The following is a 23,353-nucleotide window of genomic DNA, read 5'->3' as shown; positions in this document are numbered from 1 at the left end:
ACGGCAGCTCATGCCGGCTGCCAGCCGCTCACGGCAGCTCACAGCAGCCCACTGCATCCTACACCGTTGCCGGGGACTCACAGCAGCCCAGCTGCTACAGGTCAAGCTGTTGTTTAACCATCTTAGCTGTAGAGGTGCAGCATCACTGGCCTATGTGGGGTCCGAACCGGGGCCCTGCTGCTCAGAGCTCACGCTCCCAAGCCAACTCTTAACCAAGGAGCCACTCAGCCGGCCCCAGAGCACTTTTGAAAAAATCCACAGCATTGTCCAATGTGACCCCAAGATTCTCAGCTCCTCCAGGACAGGAATGGTGTCTAGAATCTGTTATATCCCCAGCCATTTCTAGCACATTTACCAACATAAGCAGAGCTCCTGTAACTTTACACTGACTCAGTTATGCAGCCACTAGAGCCATGACATTGTGTAAGCTAAGGTGGCTCTTAGAGGCCACATTCTTTTCATTTAGTAATCATCTAAGAAATAGCTTATGAAAATACATACGAAGCTCTCTACCTATATTTGGAGCTGTATACAAGATTTAAAACACTTGGAAAAAAGGTATACGCTGGAAATACTGCATGATTATAGTAATATTGGAGTAAGGCAGAATTAATCATGGTTTTGTGTGAAATGCCGTCACCTAATAACCTGGGTCCTGCTCTGTTGAGGAACTGCCTGAAACCAGAAAGGTCCTGTCATGGAAATTAAGATTGGTGGGGCCGGTGCTTTAGACAGGCAGACTCCCAAAATTTTCTTTCTTCATACTTGCCATGGTCAGTAGTAGCCGCCTGCCAAGGAAGGATCAATTTTTGTTTTGATCCCTTTACCAGAGGAAAATGTGGCTGTGTGGTTTTATTTAGATGGATCGATGGCAGGGATGGTAATAGCAATGAGGATTTTCCAGCTTGGGAATTTATTGGACTGTATTTCTGTTTTATTCCAGATGCCTGGCTCTGTCATACTCTTAAGCACCCAGAGGCAATGTGGAGCTATGCCTTCAAAAGCAGTTATTTTTTCATTTTTTAAGTGTTTGTATTTGCTAACATGTGCATACTCTACCTAGCTGGTGCATTCAGTTACTATAATGCCAAGGTTCAGGGTTTCACATATTAGCAGGACTTTGAGGTGATCTGGTACTTGTAAGATTTTTTATGTTTCTTATTTTAAATCTAATTTTGCCATTGCTTTATTCAAGGAGTGTACATCAGAGGAAGCCAAAAGCCAGCTGGAATAGTTCCTTCATGCAGTTTTAATCTTGTTTGCAATTATTGTGAAGGAGAGAAACCATCTGGATCCAGAGACGTGTAGCTACACAGGTAGCAGGGACTAGGCGGGTTTCCTTCATCCTTCCTCTAGTATCACATAGCAAGTTCAAGGGACAAAATCATTTGAAGAAGAACATACAAAATGAAAGATTTTGGCTAAATTTCGCATAGGGATTATCCCCTATCTCTAATTCCCCATTCCAGTTACAGCCACAGGGTACTGGAGGCACAAAAACATCACTCTCTTTTTATTTCAATCCTTACCCCAAACAAGGTTTCCAGAGATAAAGGCAAACTCAAAGTACCTTCTGTTTTAAGAAAGTATCCATCTCCAAGGATTTCAGAGCATTTCACTAGCAATACCTGGTAATAACCATTTTACTGCTACAGGCTTCGTCACTGTGGTGGTGTATTATTTTTTGTAAATCTTTCTCCTGCCCATTATGTTAGTATCTTAAGGGCAAGGAAAACATCTTAATCACTTTTGTGTTTCTAGTACCTGGCACACTGCAGACACTCCATACATGTTACAGTACTAAAAAGACAGTATCCCTATAAGGAGTAGAAAAACATCATTGGGAATGCAACAAAGTACAGAAAAGAATACAAAACAATAACCTTTCAAGTGTTTACTAGATGTAGTTATAAGTGCTGCAGTTATTGATGCTTTAATAAACAGCCTGGAATAGGGGAAGGCATATTTGAGAATCCGTAGATGGTCATGAATCTGCCTTCCAGGGAGATCTGGCCTGGTCACTTGCAGGGCCTTTGTTATTTTGAATGGAACATGCAAGCTCAAAGGCTTCACCAGCCCTGTCTTCACTCCCCCCCCCCCCCCGGGCCTGTCATGCTCAACTCCTCACCCAAACATCTGTTGAGCAAATATTTGAAGAGTATCCATTTGAAGATATACCAAATACTTAGCTTACCTAGAGCACTCATATCTTGGTTTGGTCCTGCTTTAAGGATAGAGGACCTATGTATGGTCACTATTTTAAGGCTATGTTGCCCAAATGACATTGAAGAAAAGTCACAATCATCTTTACTTTGCTAACATTCCAAAGGAGTTCAAAGATAACAGCTTTTTGTGTTGTAATGGGGCAGCTACATGGTATATGCTGCTTGCTTCTGTTGCCAAAGGAATTGCAGCAGAAACCAGAATGGTACGACTGGAGATAAATGAACTTCCTCTCATTGTTCCTGCACTTTTCATATTAATCACGAAATAATGGGGAAATGGCTTCTAGTTTCGTCAGGAGGAAGGATGTGAGATTGAATTATTTTTATTTGCAACTTTTCTTGAAAGTGTACTTCTTAGTTCTTCCAGTCAACTAAGAGAAAGGATACTGTTGTTTAATAGAGATTCAGTAGGCTGGGGCAGCTTAGGACATAAGACTGAAAAAAAACATCTAAACTCAGCTCTATTTCTCCAGGTTCAAAAATGAAGTTAATCTGAATCTTTTTAGATAGAGAGATCAGAACCTCATTCTCTGCCATCTGAAAATGAGACTCCTCATTTTCTCCATCCTTAAATTAAGCCTTAAACTTATGGGTATCTATTATTTGGTATACTCTGAGGATTAATGTATAAAGCTTTTGAGATTTTTGTTTGTTTGTTTAGAAAGAAAGGGGATTGAACTTGAAGATCCCTTTTAATTATAAAAATTCTATTGTTTTCATTATGTATACAAATAGGCCTAGAGAAATGGACCCAAAAAAATGCAGTATGAAAAGATTTGGTTAAACATTAGTTTCTTTATCCATAAAGCATGAGAATCTCCAAAGTCATTTCCCAGTTCCAATGTATTCTATCGATATCAGTGATAGGTGTTAAGTATTAAATAACAAAATAGGATTTGAGGATTGTAGAATTTCACATCACTGAGGGATGCTGGAGTCTGACCTCAAGAGTGGATGGTTGCCAACATTCAGATTGAGCACTGTACTTCACCAGCCTAGGTATTGTTGATATCCCAAGTCCGAGGAAATGCTAGATTTAGTAATTCAAATGTTCCAAAGTCTTTTGCTACGAAATGGCTAAAAATGAATGTAACATCTCACAGGTCTTGTGTGGTCGTGAGGAATAGCTTCACGTCTTTGGCAAGATGAATTGGAAATGGTGGAGAGTTAGTGATGAATGGAAGACATTGCCTGAATGGACAGATTTTGAATTGCAAACAGTTGTTTTTGGAAATGGGATTGTGTGCTTTTTAAATAGCAGTGAAATCGGCATAACTAGCCGGGCACAATAGGACCGAGATGTTTTAATGAAGCTGCCTTTTTTCTGGGTCAGCATTAATATCAGAGATATCTTCAGTGGGAATGGGTGGGTCATTTTGGTTAAGAAGAATAATGTGGAAAGGAGTCTGCTAATTCCTTATGTACTTTGTTCCCATCCCTTGACTTGAATGATTTTGCCCTCGTCTTAATGCTATCTTTATGGGATGAAGGAATTTTCAAATTGGTTTTTAAACTCTATTAAGCCCTTATGGATGATATAACCCAACCACATTACTCAGGTTTTCTTGGCTTTCAGGAACAGCTTTGCAGCCATTATGTCGTAATTGTACTGAACACTGTTGCACGCTCTGAATTCAGAATACGGCCCTCGGGCTCCGGGCCAGGTGCTGAGTCAGCATCCTCGCGGTGAGAATGAGGGGAAGGGTGCAGTGTGTGCCAGCCCTGTGTTGACAGGAATTAGTCCAGAATCCCCTTTGGACCCCTGGGAGTTAGAGGGAGGTATGGTAACAGTACATTCCTGTCCTTGATTAGCATCTTCATTTCATTTCTCTCGGCTGAATGTTTTTCTGGAAACCCTTCCCTGACATCATCATGTGCACCAACCCCCTTACTGTGTAGATGCCTCTGAAGCAATGATCTGGAAAGTGTGACTACAGTCTAGAGATTCTAAAACAAAGCCTTGCCTACAGTAAAGATTCGTCTCCCCTTCCTCCACTTCCCATGTGTCGGCTTGCTCCAGGCCTAGGCAAACAGCGTACTTCTGGACGGGGAGGAGAATAACAAGACAATGAGGGTCTGTCATTAAAAATCATTTTCTGAAATGTGTCTAATGGTAAGAAAGAAAAATATATTATTCTTCCTTTTCGAGTGTGCTTTTCCACCTCAGATGTTCAGTGAGATGAGTGCCACTCTATTGTCTCCTCCCCCATTTACTTCCCTACTGGGTCCTCTGTGATGCAAAGGCTTCCGGTTATGATTGAGGAGCTAAAGAAGCGAGTTTGTGATGATGAGCAAGCGCCTTTACGCTTCTTCCTGGATCTGTGCATGAATTTTGGTCCTCTTTAAAGGCCTAGCATTTTAAAACTACTTCAGCTTCTTTGTTTGGGGCCTTGTGAGGTCATGCGCTATTGCCACAGCATTTCTTCTAATGTGATCTCCCCTTCTCTGATCAGGAGGACATCTGACACCCAAAGCCTGTGCGCACAGTTTCTCCAGGTCCCTGTAAAATGAGAGAACCCATTTTAACAGGTCATGAAACAGAGGCTAAACAAGAGGAGGAATTGCCCAGCATCTCAGAACTCCTTAGTGGCATTTGCCTGTCTGTGGGGTTTATCCTTAGGAAATCCTCACCCAAAAATGGACCCAGGGAATTTCAAACATGCTGAATTCCAACTGAAACTATGTGAAGAGTAACCTTAAAACTCTAAATGAAGAATTATGCCATTTGTGCATAATTTCTCTGGCTGATGATTTAGTGGGAATTGTGTTCGTTTAAATTTACCTTAACCTCTCTACACAATTTATTCAAAACTACTTTGGAACAAATTTTGCCTTTAAAGATGATCAATAAGATCCAACATTACCATCATTCCTGGGAAGCTTCTGTTTTGATATCATTGGATATTAAGGATATCATTGTTAAAATAATAGTGGTACTGAATTTTTCCATCTTTGAAAATATAAAGGCAAGTATTTGGGAAGGAGCAACTGGAAGGGAACTGGCCTTTATTCAAAACCAATCAAGAGGAAATGCAACTCCTCGCAACTAAATTTTAGTGCCCTGGTCTGTAATTCTGTGATGCCTGAGTCAGCCAAGCCAATACCTGGTGACAAGGTATTGGCTGGTCTGGATAGTCAGTCTTACTAGGTTTAGTGACACCCTTAGTAGAAGATAAATACGTTGGTTTTTAAATCAGCGATACCCTGTCCTAGAAATTCCTATTTCAGTAACGTCCACAATCTGAAATTTTCAACTACTTCTGTTTGAAATATTTTTCAGTTTTGCAATCCCCTGTTTCTGAGACTGCTATACTAGAAATTTAAATCTTCCATTTGAGGCCAGTTAAAGCACATTTCAGTCAATAGAATCATCATTATTATTAATAGCAATACCTTTTAGTAGTATTTAGTAATAAACAATTAGGCCTTATTTCTCTATTCTGCTTTATAATTTATACAGAGATTTTTACATTTGTTATCCCTTTTTAAGACACCCAATCAACTTTTGCATTCACTCTTCTCCCCCAACCCACAGCCTCCATTTTCACCAGAAATATCTACTTTTAATTAGGCAAGAACCAGACAGGGTAGTCCGTTATAGGCGTAGGCATTGGTTGGAAGATTTCATTCGCTTGAAGCAAATCAAACATATCTGACGTGTGGTAGATTCTTTCACTATACCTATTCTAGTCCAAGCTCTCATCACTTTTTGACAATGGGTCACGCCTTCATTCTGGAAACACTTTCTCCCTTTGGCTTCTGTGATGACACTTTTCTGGTCTTCGTCCTACCTCATCAACCCTTCTTTGTGCCTCTTTTCTGGTTTCTCTCTACCCAACTTCGAAATGTTGGATTGCCTGAAAGGTCTGTCCTGGGTCCTCTTCTTTTTCTATATTATTTAGATGATCTCATCTAGTTCCTTAGCTGTAAACACAAGTCCTAAACTGATGGAGTGTCAAGTTTCTATCTTCAGCCCTGGCTTCTCTCCCGATTACCAGTATGTGCCACTCTTTACTTGAGCTCCAACTTGTCCCTAACTGAGCTTAGTCCCAAACATCCCTCAATCTCTTTCTGCCTCAGTTTTCCTCATTTCAGTAAATGGCACTGCCACCCACCAGAAGCTCAGGGCCCAAACTGGCATTGTCCTTACCGTCATCTTTAATTCCTTATATCCAATTCGTTGGCAAGTCCTATTAGCCCTGTTTCTGCCCTAGTCCTCACCTTTCTCACCCAGAGTACTGCAGTAGCTCCCTAACTGGTTCCCTGTTTCCACTCTGTCCCCCAACAATTCACTCTTCACACAGGAGCTAAAGTGATCTTTTTTTTTTTTTAAAGATTTTTTTTTATTGGGGAATTGGAGGAGGGAACAGTGTTGGGGAATCAGAAGGGGAACAGACAAGTTGCTGTCCTTTTTTTCTTCAGTCTCATGGAGGACGTCGCTTCACTGGCCCATGCTGGTATTGTGATCATTGCGCTCTTCCTGGGTGAGGCAGATCAGTCACCGGCCATTGGATGGCTGCTCACGGTGGCTCACAGCACCTGACACTGGCTGCCGGCCACTCACGGTAGCTTACGGCAGCCCATGCAGCCCCACTGCAGCCTACGCCATCGCTGGAGACTCACGACAGCCCAGCTCCAGATCGAGCTGTTGTTCACCATCTTACTGTAGAGGGTGCAGCGTCACTGGCCCACATTGGGATTCGAACCGGCAGCCCTGCTTCTCAGAGCCCATGCTCCCAAGCCAGCTCTTAACCAACGAGCCACTCGGCTGGCCCCCTGAAGTGATCTTTTAAAAACGTATATGAGATCACATCACTTCCTTCCTCTAAATCTCACTGTCCTTGAAACCTCAATTCCTTAGCAGAGCCCACCGGCCATGTTTGAACCCTGTCTCCTGCCACTGTTTCCCTCATTCACTGTGATTCAGCCACAGGGTCCTTTCTGTTTCTTCTAAAAGTCAAGGTTGCCCTCACCTTAGAGCCGTTGCCCTCACCTTAGATCCTTTGCCCTGACTGCTCCCTGTCCCCAAAATGCTCCCCCTTCAGATGCTCCTCATCTTTTAGTCTCTACCATTACCTGTTCAGACGACCTTACTCAAAGGCCCTGCCTTAGTCACCATCACATCACCCTGCTGACTCCCTCCTCTCCACTTACTACTGTCTGACACTGTCTGACATTAAAGAGACTCCCTATTGTCACTAGAATACGGACCCAGTGAGGGCAGGCACCTTGCTCTCCTGCTCACCACTTAACCCGGCACCTATAATAGCATCGACTACATGGGAAACATCAGATAATTGTTGAATAAATAAATGATGGCTCTCACCCCACACCTACATTGTCATAATTGACCCCTAACTCTTGCCTCCATTCTCCTTTACTCTGCATCTGTCCTACATGCTGCTGCCAGTGTTCTTACAAAACACTGATTTAATCACACCTCTCCCTTGCTCAAAACCATTCAGTGGACCACGGCGTTCCTACCTCAGTGACTTTGTGTCTGACCCGTTTTGGAATGCTGCTTTTTTCTGCATATCCAGAATGCTACCTGATGTAGGCTTCTTCTCTTCCATCTCAGCCCACAGTACTCTCCTTTCTCTCAAAACATTTAAAGTTGTCCATTAGGCGTCCCTGTTGTAACCTCGCCTATATTTATATTGACTTAGTTAAGAATTTAACTCTCTTCTGAATCCAGTGAAGTGCACATCTCTATTCCTGTTGCTTGAATCTAGCATGTGGAGTGGATTTCTCCGTGTGAGAATTTTATCTGGAGGGAAAGACATGGGCTAACTACCAGGCAGGATGAAGAAAAATGTAATGGCTTAATTTTACTGAGCATTTGAAGGGGGTGGGCTGTGGGAGCAGAATACGTGTACTTTGATGGATGTGTAAATACTGTAATACACCTTCAGCGAAACTGTAATCTTACTGGATAGGCAAGGCCTACGCTTCAAACCGTTAAAGACCTTTTTCACGGAGTGGTGTGTTGAATGTCAATTCACATACAACCATTGAATCCAACAGAGTAACTGAGGCAGCCAGATCCTTGGAAATCCCAGTCACGGTCATGACCTGAGGGGAAAGAGAAAGCGGCATTGTCTCCAGGCACTTCTCTGACCAGCCACTCTTTTCTGGGACTGATTCTCTCCTGGCTTCTCCGGCCCACTGTGTGGTGAGCCTGTCGGCACTGAAATCTGGAATAGAAGCCACGGGAGCGTGGTGTGAGGCTGCTCCTGGCTCCACAGGACGGGGCTTGATGTAGGTCACTCACGTTTGTGAGTTAGGAGGGGTCAAATGAGCAGTCTAGCTGCACCATCAGAGTGAAGCTGTGGTGATCCTTTCCCAGTGGTACACAAATACCAAATCATTATGTTGTACAACTGAAACTAATATATGTCAATTATGACTCAAAAAAAAAAAAGAATGAAGCTGAGCATAGGGCCACGTGGAAGTGGGCTCACAGGTAGGTAGTTAGCTTGGGGTCTTTGTTACAACACCTCACCTGAGTTGGCTGCACCTCCTGGGCAGTCCTTCTGGCCCGTACCCTGACTGCTGGGCTGAGGTTCTGGAAAAGGACCTGCAATCCCACTGATGCCATTGAGTGAAGACCCCACTCCAGGTCGGGCCTTCTACCCCCTACTCCCCATTTCTGTTCTAGAGCCTCATGCTAGCCCTGCTTAGCCCCTTGGAATTGACACCTCAAAGTACCTGCTCAATTTTCTGCTTTGGCTGCACCCCTTATGCTGCCTCTCCTGTCACTCTTGGCTCCACACTTGCACCCAAGATCCCAGGCTGGGCTCCCACTTATTAGGGAGAGAAGGATGTTTGGACAAAGCTGACCGACCACAAAGTGCGTAAGAACACTGGCAAGGATTCATTTGTCCCTGTTCCCCTGGATTAGGTAGAGCCCAGTAACCCGGATGAGTCCCTAAAAGCAACCTCACCTCATTACATAAACTGTCAGTATTCTAAAATAATGGGTTTTGTAACCAATAGAGGGTGTGTGTACGTGCACATGTGTTTCTAGTCATCTGGGTAAAAACAGGAATGTTACACTTAGACGGTGATGAATGTGAAATGGAGCACTTAACATCTCACATGGCACAAATGACTAAACGGAAGCCCAAGCCCTTCTTTAGGAAACGCAGGTTCAGTGAGAGCTAACGCAATAGTGTTTGGTTAATGTCAGCTCAGAGTTAAATTTACATTATGCTCTTGTGAAGAAGCTCCGACATTACCTGTTAATAACCAAGGCGGCACTTGGGCTTGTATAGATTTTTTTACTTTGCTCATGAACTAACTAACACTGCAGCCTGCTGCTGAGGAATCATGTGAGGTGGAGATTTGGTGTGCCAAAGGCTGTTGTGTGTGAATAGAAATCCTGGTCAGGGAAGGTCAGTTTCTCTACTCAAGCAAGAACAATGTTGTTTCCCTTCTAATCAGACACACACAGTGTGGGAAGAATCCAAGAGCCCCACGTAAGCGACGTGCAGCCATAGCCCAGGCAGCTCCTTCTGAAAGAAATGAATAATCTTTAATAAAGGTTCCGGTGACCCTGGCTCCTTTCTGTCCTCTAATCAGTTGCTTTAATGGTATGCCTTCAGTGCTTCATAGGGGAAATGCTATAAAGTTAAGTTATCTTCCTTCTCTTGCTTCAAGGAGTGCTGAATTGGTCCAATCAGTCCTTCCCCCACATTGTGCTTGATTCTGCTATAAACACCACCGAAGTCAGCCTCAGTTTTGTTGAAATGCCAACATTCCCGTTCTCTCTCAGGGTGATCTGTGCCCCTGGCAGCAGTGGACTTGGAACAGCAGGAGTCACCATCTTTATTGTTAGGCTGTGGAGTTTGTTTCAGGCACATTCTAAATCCAGTCTTATGCCTTTCGCTTTTTTTTTTTTTGTCTGTGACAAAGGTGACCCAACTGTGCTTCTTTGATATTATGAACACAGCTCTTTTTGTTCGTATCACAGAGGCATATAACAAAATACAAAGGATAAAATTGTGCCTGTGTGTAGTTAGGACATATATTTCACGACTCAATGACATAATCAAAAAGGTGTTGTCCTCTCACAGTCGTGAGCTAATAGGCAGAGACCACCTCTCAGGATATTTTTCATACTGCTGAGATACTGTTGAAAAATAATAGAACTAATGAAAATGTCACATTGACAGAGTAGCCCATATTAAGGTTTTGCTTGAAGAAGGCATGATTCGGTGAATGTGACATTGGTGGCAATGGTATTAGGGTTTACAGAGTTAATAAAAGAAGAATATTATAGAGTTGGAATTAGAGTATATCGTTTTTCATTTTACTTTTTATTTCTAGAATTAAGTGGACTCTGGTGTTCAGAATTTCCGCCTTAATGTCTCCTTTCTGCCTAGGAGAGGTATGTGGGGCTTTTTCTTTATATCAGACACTAATATAATTTTACAATGCGAAGAAATAAGTTAATTTAACTATGTGACAAAATGCATGTGCCTTACAGCGTTTGAAAAATATGCAGGTAGTAAAATTACATATTGCTTATGCATTTCTCAGTAAACAAGTATGCGATGTTTAAGTGATTAAATACATGTAAAAAAGTCAAAATGGAGACAAACAGTGAAAAAGAGAATTTGTTTCAAATAGAACGGTTGTAGCATCACTGAAGACTTCCCTTAGCTCTCTGGGCTGGATGAACAAATATCCAGCCAATCTGGAATGAATAGAAACTGTTTACCATGGCAGACTTTATTTGTCTTGGGCCCAATGAATACCACGTGCTGTGATTTGTCATGTTGGAAATACTGAAGCAGATTTCCATTGTGAATGTGAATTTTTCTTTTTAAAGGCTTAACACCTCAGTCTCATCTCAGCTAGGTAAAAGCAATAAGTTTTCTTTTCCTTGCCAGCCAGACCTCAATAAATCTTAAATCCCTCCCCCCAAAGCATGTAGCTGCAGTTTACTGTTCTGGTTGTAATCCTACATCATGGCCATAGATGGCCTGATCCTTCTCATTTCCAAGGGCTGTCTTTCTGCCTTTACTCTAACAAAACTTCTAATTTTCTTTCTCCTCCAGATAGTAGAGCTTCCATAACTCCATACCATAGAAAGGTATGCTACTGTTGGCACAGGGCCTTCCCAAAACCGACAACGCAGAAACTTCTACCTAGCATAAACACAGCTAACATTCTGCCTTCCTTCCTCATTTGTATCCTGTGTAGACAGAGCCATATTTCACAGCTGTTGTCTACAACCACGTTCACCCATTGGAGCTGTTGAGTCTGCTGAATTTATGGAGCATGGGTATACCAGGGCTTAACACTGAATTGAGAGAAGCACCGCATATTGTGAAATGGTTTAGGTCCACTTTCCGCCTTGGAATAGTGCTGGGTAGCAGATCCTTGCAAAATTCGCATCACATCCCTTTTTTTCTTTCTTTCTTTTTTTTTTTTTTTTAGTTTCAGGTGTACAGAACAATGCAAAAGTTATCCTTTTCACCCCTCACAAAGTCAGTCACTTCCCTTTTTTATGCCTTATCATGACTGTTTAGTTAGCTGGGAGATCCAGTAAGGGCTTAAGAGTTAAGGAAAGATTATTGTTTTCATGTATTAGAATCTGATCTTTTTGTCCTATGGTCTTTATTCTAGTTTGATATGGGTTGGTGTTTTTCTCTAAAGTAATATCGTTCTGCCTGAAATTAAGTTTAAGGCTGATCTTACACTGAGAAGCCTGGTTACCAGGATGGATTAGTATGCAATTAATACAGTTGTGCTGTGGAGCGGAGCAGGTAGAGATTCGAGGTGGTGGTGCAGGGCCTGGGACCAGCTGCAGCAGCCTGGCCCACATTTTCCTGGGTACCCCGAGCAGCACTGAACTTACCTTGAGTTAGGATATGGGATCTGCCCAGAGAGTGACGGCTATGCACACTGAGTGAGTGCCTGAGCCGGGTTAGAGGTGAGACTAAAGAGGAGGAGAAAGGCTCGCTTCGATAACGTTTAATATTTGAATAAATATCTGAACACCTACTATGTGCGCGGTTAATTGTAGATGCTTGGAGATACAGGGTGAACAAGTTCCTGCTCTTATGGAACTCACGTTGTAGTAGATGGGACATGTAGGTAAATAAATAATTTTAGGTAGTGAAGGATAAAAGAAAACTTCAGCAAGGTATGGGGAAGGAGAGTGGTGGGCTGACCAATATGGGTAACAGTCACTCGGGCTTCTCTAAGGAAGTGGCATGAGTCCAGGCCAAATGATGACAAGCTCCTGAGGGGCTTTTCATGCAGCGGCACAGCAAGTGCAGAGATCCTGGTGACGAAATGGTCTTTGGGTATTCAAGGAACAGGAAGAGAATCTTTGTGGCTATGACTTTTCAAGATAAGGAGGGGAGAGTGATAGATAAAGTTGAAGAGACAGAGTAAAGCGAAGTTATGAAAATCCCAGGGATGAAGTCATCTTGGGAACATTGGTAAATGATAAAGTCAACAGTGCATATGTTTTAACAGTGAAATGATCGTATTTGTCATTTTACAGACCAAGCTGGAGGCTCAGGAGAATAACTAGGAATAAATAAGGTATCTTATGTCTAAGTAGCAGGAGGAGGGAGCCTCAAAGCCTAGTGTTGGACCAACCACTATTATCAAACTGTTCTTATTGGAATATCTCCAGTAGAAACACTAGCACATGTGTGTGTGTGTGTTTTCAAACATGATAGCAATCTACTTTTAAAATACCTCTGAAGGAGCTGAGTAGATTTTGGTTCTGACAAGTTAACTCTACCTGATTCTCCCCATAGTTCCTCTCAGTGCAGTTCTGTTTCCCCATGTCTTGCAGCCAAAGCCCACAGATCTCAGAAGCGATAGCCTTAACTTCAGCTGGGGAGAGCAGCTAGATGTTGTTGAATGCTTGCTAATAAGATAAGCTATCTCTGTGGATAAAAACCATCTCAGGAAACCTCCACAATTTCTGGGATCATCAGAATGCTGGCAAAATCTGCAGGTGAAATTTAATTTTATATTCAAGTTAACAAACCCATGCAGTTTGCTTACAGAATCCAAGTGATTAAGCACACGGCTAATCCATAAACATGGATTTTTTTTCCCCCATTCTAAATTCGGTTTTGTGTGGAATACAGTGAATGTGGAGGCACCGTGGAAACTCGCCAAACATCTGGGCCTCTCTGACACTCCTGGACTCCAAGAAGCAATTCTAAAGTCTTCAAATTCCATCACAGGCTTGCAGCTTACTGTTCATAGTATAAAGAGCCAAGTCCAGGGCACATAAGTTTACTGTCTCTTTTTCTTTTGGCAGAATGAAGATGCTCTGGTTTCAAGGAAATAGTGTGCAACTTGCCAAATGCTCCTTTCGACTCTTCCTGAGAAATCTCTCTGCCTCTAAGACTGTTCTGCCTGTGCTGACCTTGTTCACAAAGGTACAGAGGGGAGAAATGAAATTACTGCTCTAGAAACATAGAGTATTAAAATTGTTGGGTGAGGAAAGTTGTACAATTAATACAGAAGAAAATTGTTGAAAGGGAAGCAAAGGAATAAACTTTCTTCAGACATGCTCCTCAATGTTTCAGTTCCAGTTATAACAGCGGTAACTGTTTCCTACCCAGATACCTCATTGGCTCACCCTTAGCGGAGACATGAATATGTTTAATAGTCCTGATTCCTACATTGAAAGAAAGAACTCAGATTACAATATGATGCTTACAAACTATCACTTAGAAACTTAGTCTTATTTGTTCTATAAAATAAAGTCACCAAAAACACTGAATTAGTGAATCCTGAATCATTACTCCTAGGGAAAATATAGGGTTAGGTTCCTATGAGCTTCTGGTAACAGCATTTTTGTCAATTGATCATTACATAACCTTGTTTTCTGTGTGTGTCCTTTGAAAGGCATCTTATTTAGTAGATACTGTTGACTCGTTAATATTGAACTCACCGCCAACGGCACTGTACCTCATGCCTGAACAAAGCTTATCTAACACAGTCTTTTCTCCATAAAGCTCTTCACAGCCTCCTTGTGTGTAGAAACACTAGACAGCACTTCAGCACTGTGCTCAGGGACCATGTTAAACAGCAAATGAACAATAAAAAGCACAAAAATGCAAAAAATGCGGCACTAAATAGATTGTAGTGAGCTGAATGAAGAAGGCAGATTCTTGTGTAACCTCAGCTGGGAACATGCACTTGTGAATGAACATAGGTGAATTCCTAACTACAGAGTCCACAAATAATGAGGGTTGGCTGTACTTTAAGAACTTTCCCCCCTGAAATTTATAATACAAGTATTACTGATTTCATTTTGCTAATTAACGTTACTTTGTGTGATTTATAATCAAAATAGAAATAAAATGCAAGGTAATAGAATTAACAGTAGTGAATAATACTGCAGTTCAAACAAAAACGGTCTTGTGTTTCATAGATTTTTCAGACTTCAGGTATTTTAGCAATTTGAAAATATCTGACGGTTGCCTGTACACCTGAAGCTGAAGCTGAATAATATTGTATGTCAACTATAATTTAATATATATATAGTCACGGGATATGGAGTACAGAATGGGGAATAGAGTCAATGGAATTGTAATAGATACATATGATGTCAGAGGGGCAATAGATTGGGGAAGGGGGGTTATCACTTTGTAAGGGGTATAAATGTCTATTACATAGTTTTGTACACATGAAACTAATAAAAAAAGTATCTGATGGTTATCTAATGACAAAGCTTAAGAAGTTTTTAAAAATTAATTTCTTGGTGAGAATAGTTCATCTAAACTACTTTTCATATCTGTAAGCACATGGTGAAAAGTTTGTGAACTTAATTGTCTGACCTTCGTACATGGCACTGCTGGAAATTATAGAACAAAACTATTTTACATATGAGAAATGCATGTGAGAATTAACCACAAAAATAAAATAATTTCTTAAGGCTGATGGTGCTCACCCAGCCTAAATATTTTGCACTACTTTTCAGTTTGAGCAACAGCCAAGTTAGCTAAAAACATTTGAAAAAAAAAAGAAAGAAAAGAAAACCACACAAGTCTTCCATTGAGCTGAAAATTTGTGCTGAACCCTTGATCTTTGTCATTAGCATATCATAAGATACCATTCTCACCTTCAGGAATTCACAATCCAGAGAAAGGAAAAGCATAATATCAGGTCTCTTTCAGTTATAAATAATAGAAAGTACCTCCCAGAGTAACTTAAACAAAAAAGAGATTTTTATAGGTTGGTCTGGTTTCAGGAGTAGCTTCATTCTGAAACTCAGCATGTGACCGGCCTCTTCAGCTCCGCATCCCCTGGGTTACATCTGTCTTGACTCTGCCTCTTCTCACGGGTGACTTGCAGGATCCGAAGCCCCAGATCTCACTTCTTGGATATCTACAGAAACTCCAGCAAGAGCCTCATGGCTATCTACTGGCTCTGATTGGCCGATCCCCAAACTATTCATAGCCAAAGGGATAGGGTGTGCCCTTTGCCTCAGCCCAAGTCAGATGTCCCACCCTGTTGTTCAGGATGGAGTCAGCCACATGCTGAGAGTAGTTCCTGTGAGGCAAAATTACAGCGTTCTTGCTACGAGAAAGGGGAGTGGGTGGTTGGCAACCAACCCAACAAATGTTCACTACTATTCAGAAGCTAGGATAAATAAGTGTTCTGTTAGTGCCATGGAAAATCCTAGACAAGGATGTGCGAATGGTCCAGACCACTGGGTCTTAGCCTTTTTCAGTTCATAGACCTCTTTAAAATTTGATGAACCTTCCCTCATAAACACATACACGATAATTTGCACAGACTTCAAGGAAACACCAGCTTTTAAAAACAAAACCAAAATAAAAAAAACCTGATCTAGGCTCTAGTAAAGATTTTTATTATAAAAGCAAAATTTTGGTACATTTGGTACTTCTGCAATGTAGCTTACTCTTATTTTGCTTTTGCTTTTAAGGTCCTCTGTTGACTTCTTTAACTTTCTCAGAAAATGCCAACATGATTACCTTAAAGCATCACAGACTATCCATAATCTATTTATTGATAATGCTAATAGTAATAAGGTGACCCTAATTCTCTGAACCAGAGAATTAGGGCCAAAAAGACCCTTCTGAAGGAAAATTGCCTTTTGGAAGTCTGGGTCCTTATTTCAAAACAAGCTCTGAGCTAAGTTGGAGAAAGGACCTTTCTTTTACATAACAGCTCACCTCTTCCTGTGATGTTAAAAAGCACATTTTATAGAAGCATCAATAATGTGGAGCCTAATTTGTGCTCATGCGCGAGAACCTATGGCTAGTCCTTGATCACAGCCAAGGGCTGAGAAGCCTTTAAAATCTGCCAATGCCCCCAAGTACTGTGGACATCCTTCTCCACTACGTGCTTAGATGCAAACAATAATAGGTGCTAAAACTTGCGTGTTCCTCAGGTGGAGAATTATCTAGGAAACTTATTGCCAACACTTGTAATGAGAAAACAGATTAAACATTAAAGAGTTGGTACAATCATTATCTGAAATAGAGGTTTTTCCCTTTTTAAAGATAAGGTATTCGCTGTCCAACTCCGTTCCAGTGGGTTTATTCCTGTGGATCGATTAGAAAAAACAGGCTGGCCAAGCTCAGTGCTTCCATTCAAAATGAACTTGAGGGCCAGCCGAGTGGCTTAGTTGGTTACGAGTTCGCTTAAGAGCGCGAGCTCTGAGCAACAGCACCGCCGGTTTGATTCCCACATGAGCCTGTGACACTGCGCCCAAGCTGAGCTGTTGCTGAGCTGCCAACAGGCGGCAGGATGGCTCAGCTGGTGTAACAACAAGATTGCCTGTTCCATGGTGGGCTACGCCCACCCGCAACTAAGACTGAACTTGGCACCTTGAGCTGAGCTGCCGCCCACATGGCTCAGTGGATTGAGCATTGTGCTGGCTCTTACGTTGAGCATAAGGCTGCTGGTTCGACTCCAGCATGGGATGGTGACTACGGCCACCCGCAACTAAGATTGAACACAGCACCTTGAGCTTAGAGGCCATGAGCTGCCAATGGGAAGCCAGATGGCGACTGGCGCCCTCCACAACGAAGATTAAAGAACGACAACTTGACTGGTTCCCTTCCCCAGTTCCCCAACACTGTTCCCCTCCCCCAATTCCCCAATAAAATCTTTAACAAAAAAACAAAAAAAAAAGAAGATAAGGTAGCAGAAAACTCTCAATCAGAACAGCAAACAGAAAAAATAATCCAAAAAACAAAAACGAACTTGAAGGGCCGGCCAAGTGGCTCGATGGTTAAGAACTGGCTTGGGACGCCAGAGAGGCCCGGTTCGGATCCCACATATGAGGGCCAGTGACACTGCCCTCCACAGCTAAGATGCTGAACAACAGCTCAACCTGGAGTTGGGCTGCCCTGAGTCGCCGGCGTCGGCGTAGGCTGCAGCCCCTGTGGCAGTGGGTTGCCATGGGCTACCGTGTGTAGCCAGCAGCCAAAGTGAGCGGACAGCAGCCGCAGTGAGGGCCGTCCAGAAGCCAGCGACTGATGTGCCTCGCCCGGGAAGAGCGCAATGATGGTGCCAACTTGGGCCAGTGAAGCAACGTCCCCCACAACTAGACTGAAGAGCAAAACGACAGCAACTTGTCTGTTCCCATCCCCCCAATTCCCCAATAAAAATCTTTAAAAAAAAAACAAAAACGAACTTGAAGCCAATCTGGTGATGTCAGCTCGGCCAGGAAGGTGCTGCTCACCTTGGGAGGACCAAGCCCTAGATATCAATTAGATGAAGCCAATAACAAAAAATGTTAGCATCTAAATGTGTTGTGTATGTATGTACTATATATATCTATAACATCTAATGATTTTAGATGCTTACCTTTGTTACACACATATATACTTGTGTATATATACCGGGGCTGCCAAAAAAAATGTATACAAGTAGACACTTTGGTCAACTTGCTTAAGCAGTAGTTCTCTGTAATCAGAAGTGTCTAGACGCTGATGGTAACCACTTTGAGCACCTCTTGTAGTTGCAGAAGTGAAACATGACTTGTATTCATCTTTTGTTATCAGTATATATTTGAGCATGACAATTTTAAGTTTTTTCCTTTCTTAAAATGTCTATACATTTTTTTGGCACCTTCTGTATATGTGTGTGGAGATATGTATGTATAACAAAGGTAAGCATCTGAATTTATCAAATAGATATATAGATTTATTTACGGAGAAAAATAAAAATAAAACAACTAAAAAGTGCTGAGAGCCCATTTACCATGAAATACCAGCTATTTATAAGATTCTATGGCAGTATTTTGCTTTGGAAATAAAACGGTGCAATTAACCTGGTAGAAAACAGTCCCTGGAAATGGGCATCATCTGCTCCTTGTGGTTGTTGTCAGGCTGAATGCCATTCTTTGAGCTTAATGCCTTTCTCTTTATTCTTCCTGCAGGACCCATGTCCGCTTTGTGACGAAGCTAAGGAAGTACTGGAGCCTTATAAAAACAGGGTAATATAGTACCGTGTGGCTTTGTGTGTATGGAGTGGAGAGTGTGTGTGAGATAAGGTATCTGCCCGGATCCTTTCTTTAGGAAAAGAGATTAAATGATTTTTCATTTAAATTTTTTTTCTACTCTTCAGAGAGAGATTTTAGTGCTGATTTCCATAAAACTCATTACCTCTAAGTGTTTTTCTCTGAGCAGTACTGGTTTCCTTACTCTGACTCTTAATATGAGTCAAAGTTAACTAGCAGGTTCGATATTCATGCTTTCTTTAAACTTTTGTCCCTATTCCTTTTCTCTTATTTTGTCATTTCCATGGAAGTGTTCTCCTGTAGCAAACCATGTCGCCTTTCACATTTTTAAAACCAAAACACGTCTTTCCTGATTCTCAAGCAGCTTCCCAGTTGGGACTTACTTTATTTCATTGGGAGCTGAGTAGTGCCTGGGTGGGTGAATGTAAAGGGTATAACAGAAATGCAGCAAAATCGAGAATTAGGGAATATAATGAAATCAATCAGATTGTGGCAACTGGGGACATTAGATCACTGTGTACCTCACACAAACAAACAACAACAAAAGCCTCTCAGCATTAGAACCAGCGTGGGGATCAGTGTGTCACTGCAATCACTGCATTGTTCTGTGTTCCCTAAAATACAGGGCTTTAGTCAGTCTCTATTTCAGTTTATTTTACAGGAGGTGGACATCACACTTCCGGAAAACTCTGCTTGGTATGAAAGATATAAATTTGACATCCCCGTCTTTCATTTGAATGGCCAGTTTCTGATGATGCATCGAGTAAACATCTCAAAGCTTGAAAAACAGCTCCAGAAACTTGAGCAGCACGGTGCTGGATGCTGATAAACACCCCCGCGATTTTCCACCCTCGCTGTCCAAAAGGCATCTTCCTGAGGAAATGACCATGGCCCCATGCTCCTTTTGTCACTTGCACACAACCCTAACGATGTTCTGAACTCAGTGGTGCCGTAAATGTTGACATTCCCTTTCTGGTGGATGGAAGTACCAGCGTGGGAACTGCTTACCTGTTGGCATTTTGTAAAATAAGAGGGGTGTGTGTATTGGCAGGGAGGGGTGATGGAGGGCAGGAGAAATCCATTTGTTTTATTTATTTTTCTTCTTTGTATTGATATAGAAACATCTCACATTCATTGGGCAGTGCTGTTTGTAGGAAGAAGGCTGAGTCCTGCTGCTGCCCTAGGGGCTTCATTTTTTAATGAAGGAATAAATGCTCTTCCACTCAAAAGATAAAGTGAAATGTGAATTGTTAATAACTGTGTACGGTCAATAAAGGGATGTTTTACAAATACATCTGCATGCAGCCTATTTCAGTGGAATTTAATAATACCTGTTTAAAATTAGAGCTCATTTGGGGGGGAGGGGTAAAAGAGTAATTATCCCAGCTTAAGAGGCATCATTTGAGAAAACAAAACAAAACACTTAAACCTCCAAAATGTATATGAGTCTCAACATGCTTTGCACGTAGTCAGTGAATTGACTCGTAATATTAGAGTACTGCCTGTGATAGTTTTTCAGTTATCATCGAGTTAATTAAGCTTATTATAAAACAGTAGTTTTATCAGGTTTTAATATCTTGGGGAAAGTCACTTCTGGCCCCAAATGGACAGACATGTCATCTAAAAACAAAATATTCTTCATCATTTTATATAAAGTATTAAACATGTAGTTGTGTACTCTTATTTATATTTAGTTGAGTTTGGTCAATACAGGAATGGGTTCACTTAAAAACAAAACTGCCTTTCCCTCACATCATTGTAATTTCATCTGTAATGAAATTCTTTTGTGAGCTGTTTTAATGAATTTGGATATTATGAGTCCCTTGGCTAGATTTAAATTTAATCAGTATGAATTAGTCTTAGAAATTATAGAATATTAGAGCTGGTCAGCCTTAGACATTGTCTTGTCCCACCCCCCTCATTTTATACATGATGAGGAATCTGACATTTCAGAGAGTTTCAGGGACTCAGCCTGAGGTCACAGTCGGTGGGCTGTCAGACCAGGTCTTGCCACCCACCCCAAATCTCCAGTGCTACCTGGGCTCACCTCAGGGGTACCATGTAACCATTCTGGATCAAACACAAATCAGGAAGCAACTTTAAAAGCCTTCCAAGATAACAGGGAAAAAATCTTACAATTGAACAGCAGTGTTTATAACTTACACCTTTCTAGAAGACATCTCCTTTGATTTTATAAATACTTATTGGGCCCTGTGGTGGGCAAGACTCCAGCATGACCCCGATGAACACTCATCCTGTATCCCTTCTCTGTGAGTGTGGGCAGAGCTCAAGAATATGATGAAATGTCACTGCTGTGGTTATGTTACATTGTGTGGCAAAAGGAAGATTATCCTGGTGGGGCCTGATTTAATCAGGTGAGCCGTTTAAAGGCAGAGAGTCTCTATGGCTGGTGACAGACGAGGGAATCAGAAACGTGTCCACTTAGCCTAGAAGGAAGTCAACCTCAGTGCTGTGAACTGCCCTGGGCCCGACGGCAAGAACCTCTGGGAGCTGAGAGCAGTTCTTGGCCATTGGCTATCAGGAAAATGAGCACATCAGTCCTACAGCTTCAAGGACATTGGTTCTGTCAATACCGTTGAGCCTAGAAGAGGTCCCTAAGTCCCAGGTGAGACCCACAGCCCTGGCTAAGACCTGGATTTCAACTCAGTGATTCTGATCAGAGAATCTAGCCACACCTGCCTAGACTGTGAAATAATCAATGCATTCGAGCTGCCATGTTTGTGGTAATTTGTTACACAGCCATAGAAGTCCCTACAGCATCGAAGCACAGTTCTAGGTGGAAGGGGGAGGGGGTACAAAAAAATATATAAGGCACTGTCCTTGTCTGAGACACACAATGGGAGCAGCAAGGGAGAGGCAAGTTAATAAAGCACTACAACCCAGTGCCACGAGAGATGGACTGAGACGTGTACAAAGTGGTACAGCGGCCACATGGGGAAAGTGGCAGGAAGGCTTCACAGGAAATCAGACTTAAACTCGGTCTTGACAGTTGGATAGAAGCACTGGGAAGGAGGGTTGACAGTGAGGAGGGTAGCCCATCCTGAAGGAATAGGATGTGAAAAAGAAGAATGGGAAGGCGTGGCATATGTAGAAAATGGCGGGCGGTTGGTGTGGCTGTGGTGAAGGGAGGGGAGTGAACGAGGTGAGACCACAAGATGGACTGGGGTTCACACTGGGAAGCACCTGAAGTCATGTGCAATTTTTCTCCCTGTCGCGGTGTCCTGCCCCGCTTCCTGCTCTCACCCAGAGGCAGCCCTTCTGGCTCCTGACTCCTCAGGCATATTGGCCTCTCTACTGCAGCCCTTCTAGGTCCTTCCAGTCCTCCGGCATGCTAAGCTCAGCAGCCCCTCCAGGACACCTGCAGGACATTCTCATCTTCAGTATGGCGGGGACAGAGGACCATAGACAAGATGTGTGTGTGGGCACCCGTGTTCCTTCCTCTCTGCTCCAGGCAGCATGAGAGCTGTAAGACCCATGTCCTGAGGTTGTTGGTTCATCTCCCAGGCCACCGGGTAGAAGAGTTCCAAGAGTTCCAGGGTCTGCTGAGCTAAGAGGGAAAGAACCCACTGGTTCCCTTCAGATGCAGGGCTGGCCTGAGACCCTGGATGTCTGTTCTGGACCACTTCTTGCCTGAGACTAACCACAGTCTATAGGAAGTACTGGACGTCATCCGAGCAACAAATTTCTGACTTTAGAATTTCAAACAAGTAAACAAAAACCCATTGTACTTACAGGGTGTTAAAGTGTTGGCTGAGGCACCAAGAAACAATAGGCGTTACATCCCAAAGGAAATACTAGATCACAGAAGGATTGTTGGAGGTTGGAGGGAGGCTATTGGATGATTTTTTTTTTTTTAAGAAAGGTGTGTCTCACTTCCCACAGAAGTAAAAGGCTGGGGTCACCTAATGTCATCTGGGTAGGAAGAACACAGTGGCCCAGCTCCCTCCTTGGAAATCATGGGAAAGATGAGCCAAGTAGCCACTTGTGGTGCAGAGTGAAGGGAGCTGCTGCTGCTCCGAGTGTGTCTAGCTCAGGGGTCGGCAAACTTTTGAGACGGAAGAGCCGCCAGGGGTCAGCAAACTGCGGCTCGCAAGCTGCAGGCTCTGAAGTAAAATTGAAAATGAAAACTATCATAGTTTCATTTATAAAAATTTTAAATGATATTATTCACATAATGGTGATAATGTAAAAATATATTTATGGCTCTTGAATAATTTTCCAGTGGTTGTGAGGGACAGGATTGGCTCTCCCAGGGGTTAGCAAACTTTTGAGACGGACCGTACCCAAAGAGCTGCATGTGGCTCGCGAGCCACAGTTTGCCAACCCCTGGTCTAAGGGAAGAATGTGTGTGTGTGTGTCTTTCTTCATGGATCAGATCTGGGTCAATCACGAGCGAGGGCTGCCTGGGGTAGCCTGGGGTGCAGGCCCGCATTAGAAGAGGGGAAGCAGAGGGAGAGCACCAGGTTCCTGGAGGCTAAGGAAGTAAATGGCTGCTCAGATGGAAAGTACATTTGCCTGAATCCAGGGAACTGCAGGTGAGACAACACCAGCTCTGGGTCAGTCTCCCAAGAACCCACAAAGCCTCTGTGAAATGTGGTCTGCTTTGTGTTTACCAGGCCCGGAA

The 23,353-nt window shown here is 42.6% G+C and overlaps 1 protein-coding gene across 3 annotated transcripts; it reads left to right on the top strand.

The window, feature by feature from the left end:
* Positions 1 to 1,189: 1,189 nt before the first annotated feature.
* CUNH5orf63 (chromosome unknown C5orf63 homolog) lies at positions 1,190 to 20,002 on the top strand. 3 transcript variants are annotated; one of them, XM_019635278.1, is made up of 5 exons: positions 1,190 to 1,316; positions 10,554 to 10,614; positions 13,522 to 13,642; positions 18,628 to 18,684; positions 19,358 to 20,002. In XM_019635278.1, the coding sequence occupies exons 3-5, from the start codon at positions 13,523 to 13,525 to the stop codon at positions 19,532 to 19,534; spliced, it is 354 nt and encodes a 117-aa protein (XP_019490823.1). In that variant the 5' UTR covers positions 1,190 to 1,316; positions 10,554 to 10,614; position 13,522; the 3' UTR covers positions 19,535 to 20,002. The 3 variants fall into 3 exon arrangements, with proteins under 3 accessions (XP_019490823.1, XP_019490825.1, XP_019490824.1); XM_019635279.1 differs by lacking the exon at positions 1,190 to 1,316 and adding an exon at positions 13,045 to 13,209; XM_019635280.1 differs by lacking the exon at positions 1,190 to 1,316 and having other exon boundaries at positions 10,548 to 10,614; positions 19,370 to 20,002.
* The last annotated feature ends 3,351 nt before the right edge of the window (positions 20,003 to 23,353 follow it).

Source organism: Hipposideros armiger, unplaced genomic scaffold (genome assembly GCF_001890085.2).
Source record: "Hipposideros armiger isolate ML-2016 unplaced genomic scaffold, ASM189008v1 scaffold_21, whole genome shotgun sequence".
NCBI lineage: Eukaryota > Metazoa > Chordata > Mammalia > Chiroptera > Hipposideridae > Hipposideros > Hipposideros armiger.
Note: the sequence above shows the minus strand (reverse complement) of the source record. Positions and strands in the feature narration are given on the sequence as shown.

Bases quoted from the DNA above. Each gene is read 5' to 3' on its own strand.
- CUNH5orf63 (XM_019635278.1), top strand. From the start codon at position 13,523: ATGAAGATGCTCTGGTTTCAAGGAAATAGTGTGCAACTTGCCAAATGC. The intron at 13,643-18,627 runs GTACAGAGGGGA...TTCTTCCTGCAG, and splicing joins TGCTGACCTTGTTCACAAAG to GACCCATGTCCGCTTTGTGA. The intron at 18,685-19,357 runs GTAATATAGTAC...TCTCTATTTCAG, and splicing joins TGGAGCCTTATAAAAACAGG to TTTATTTTACAGGAGGTGGA.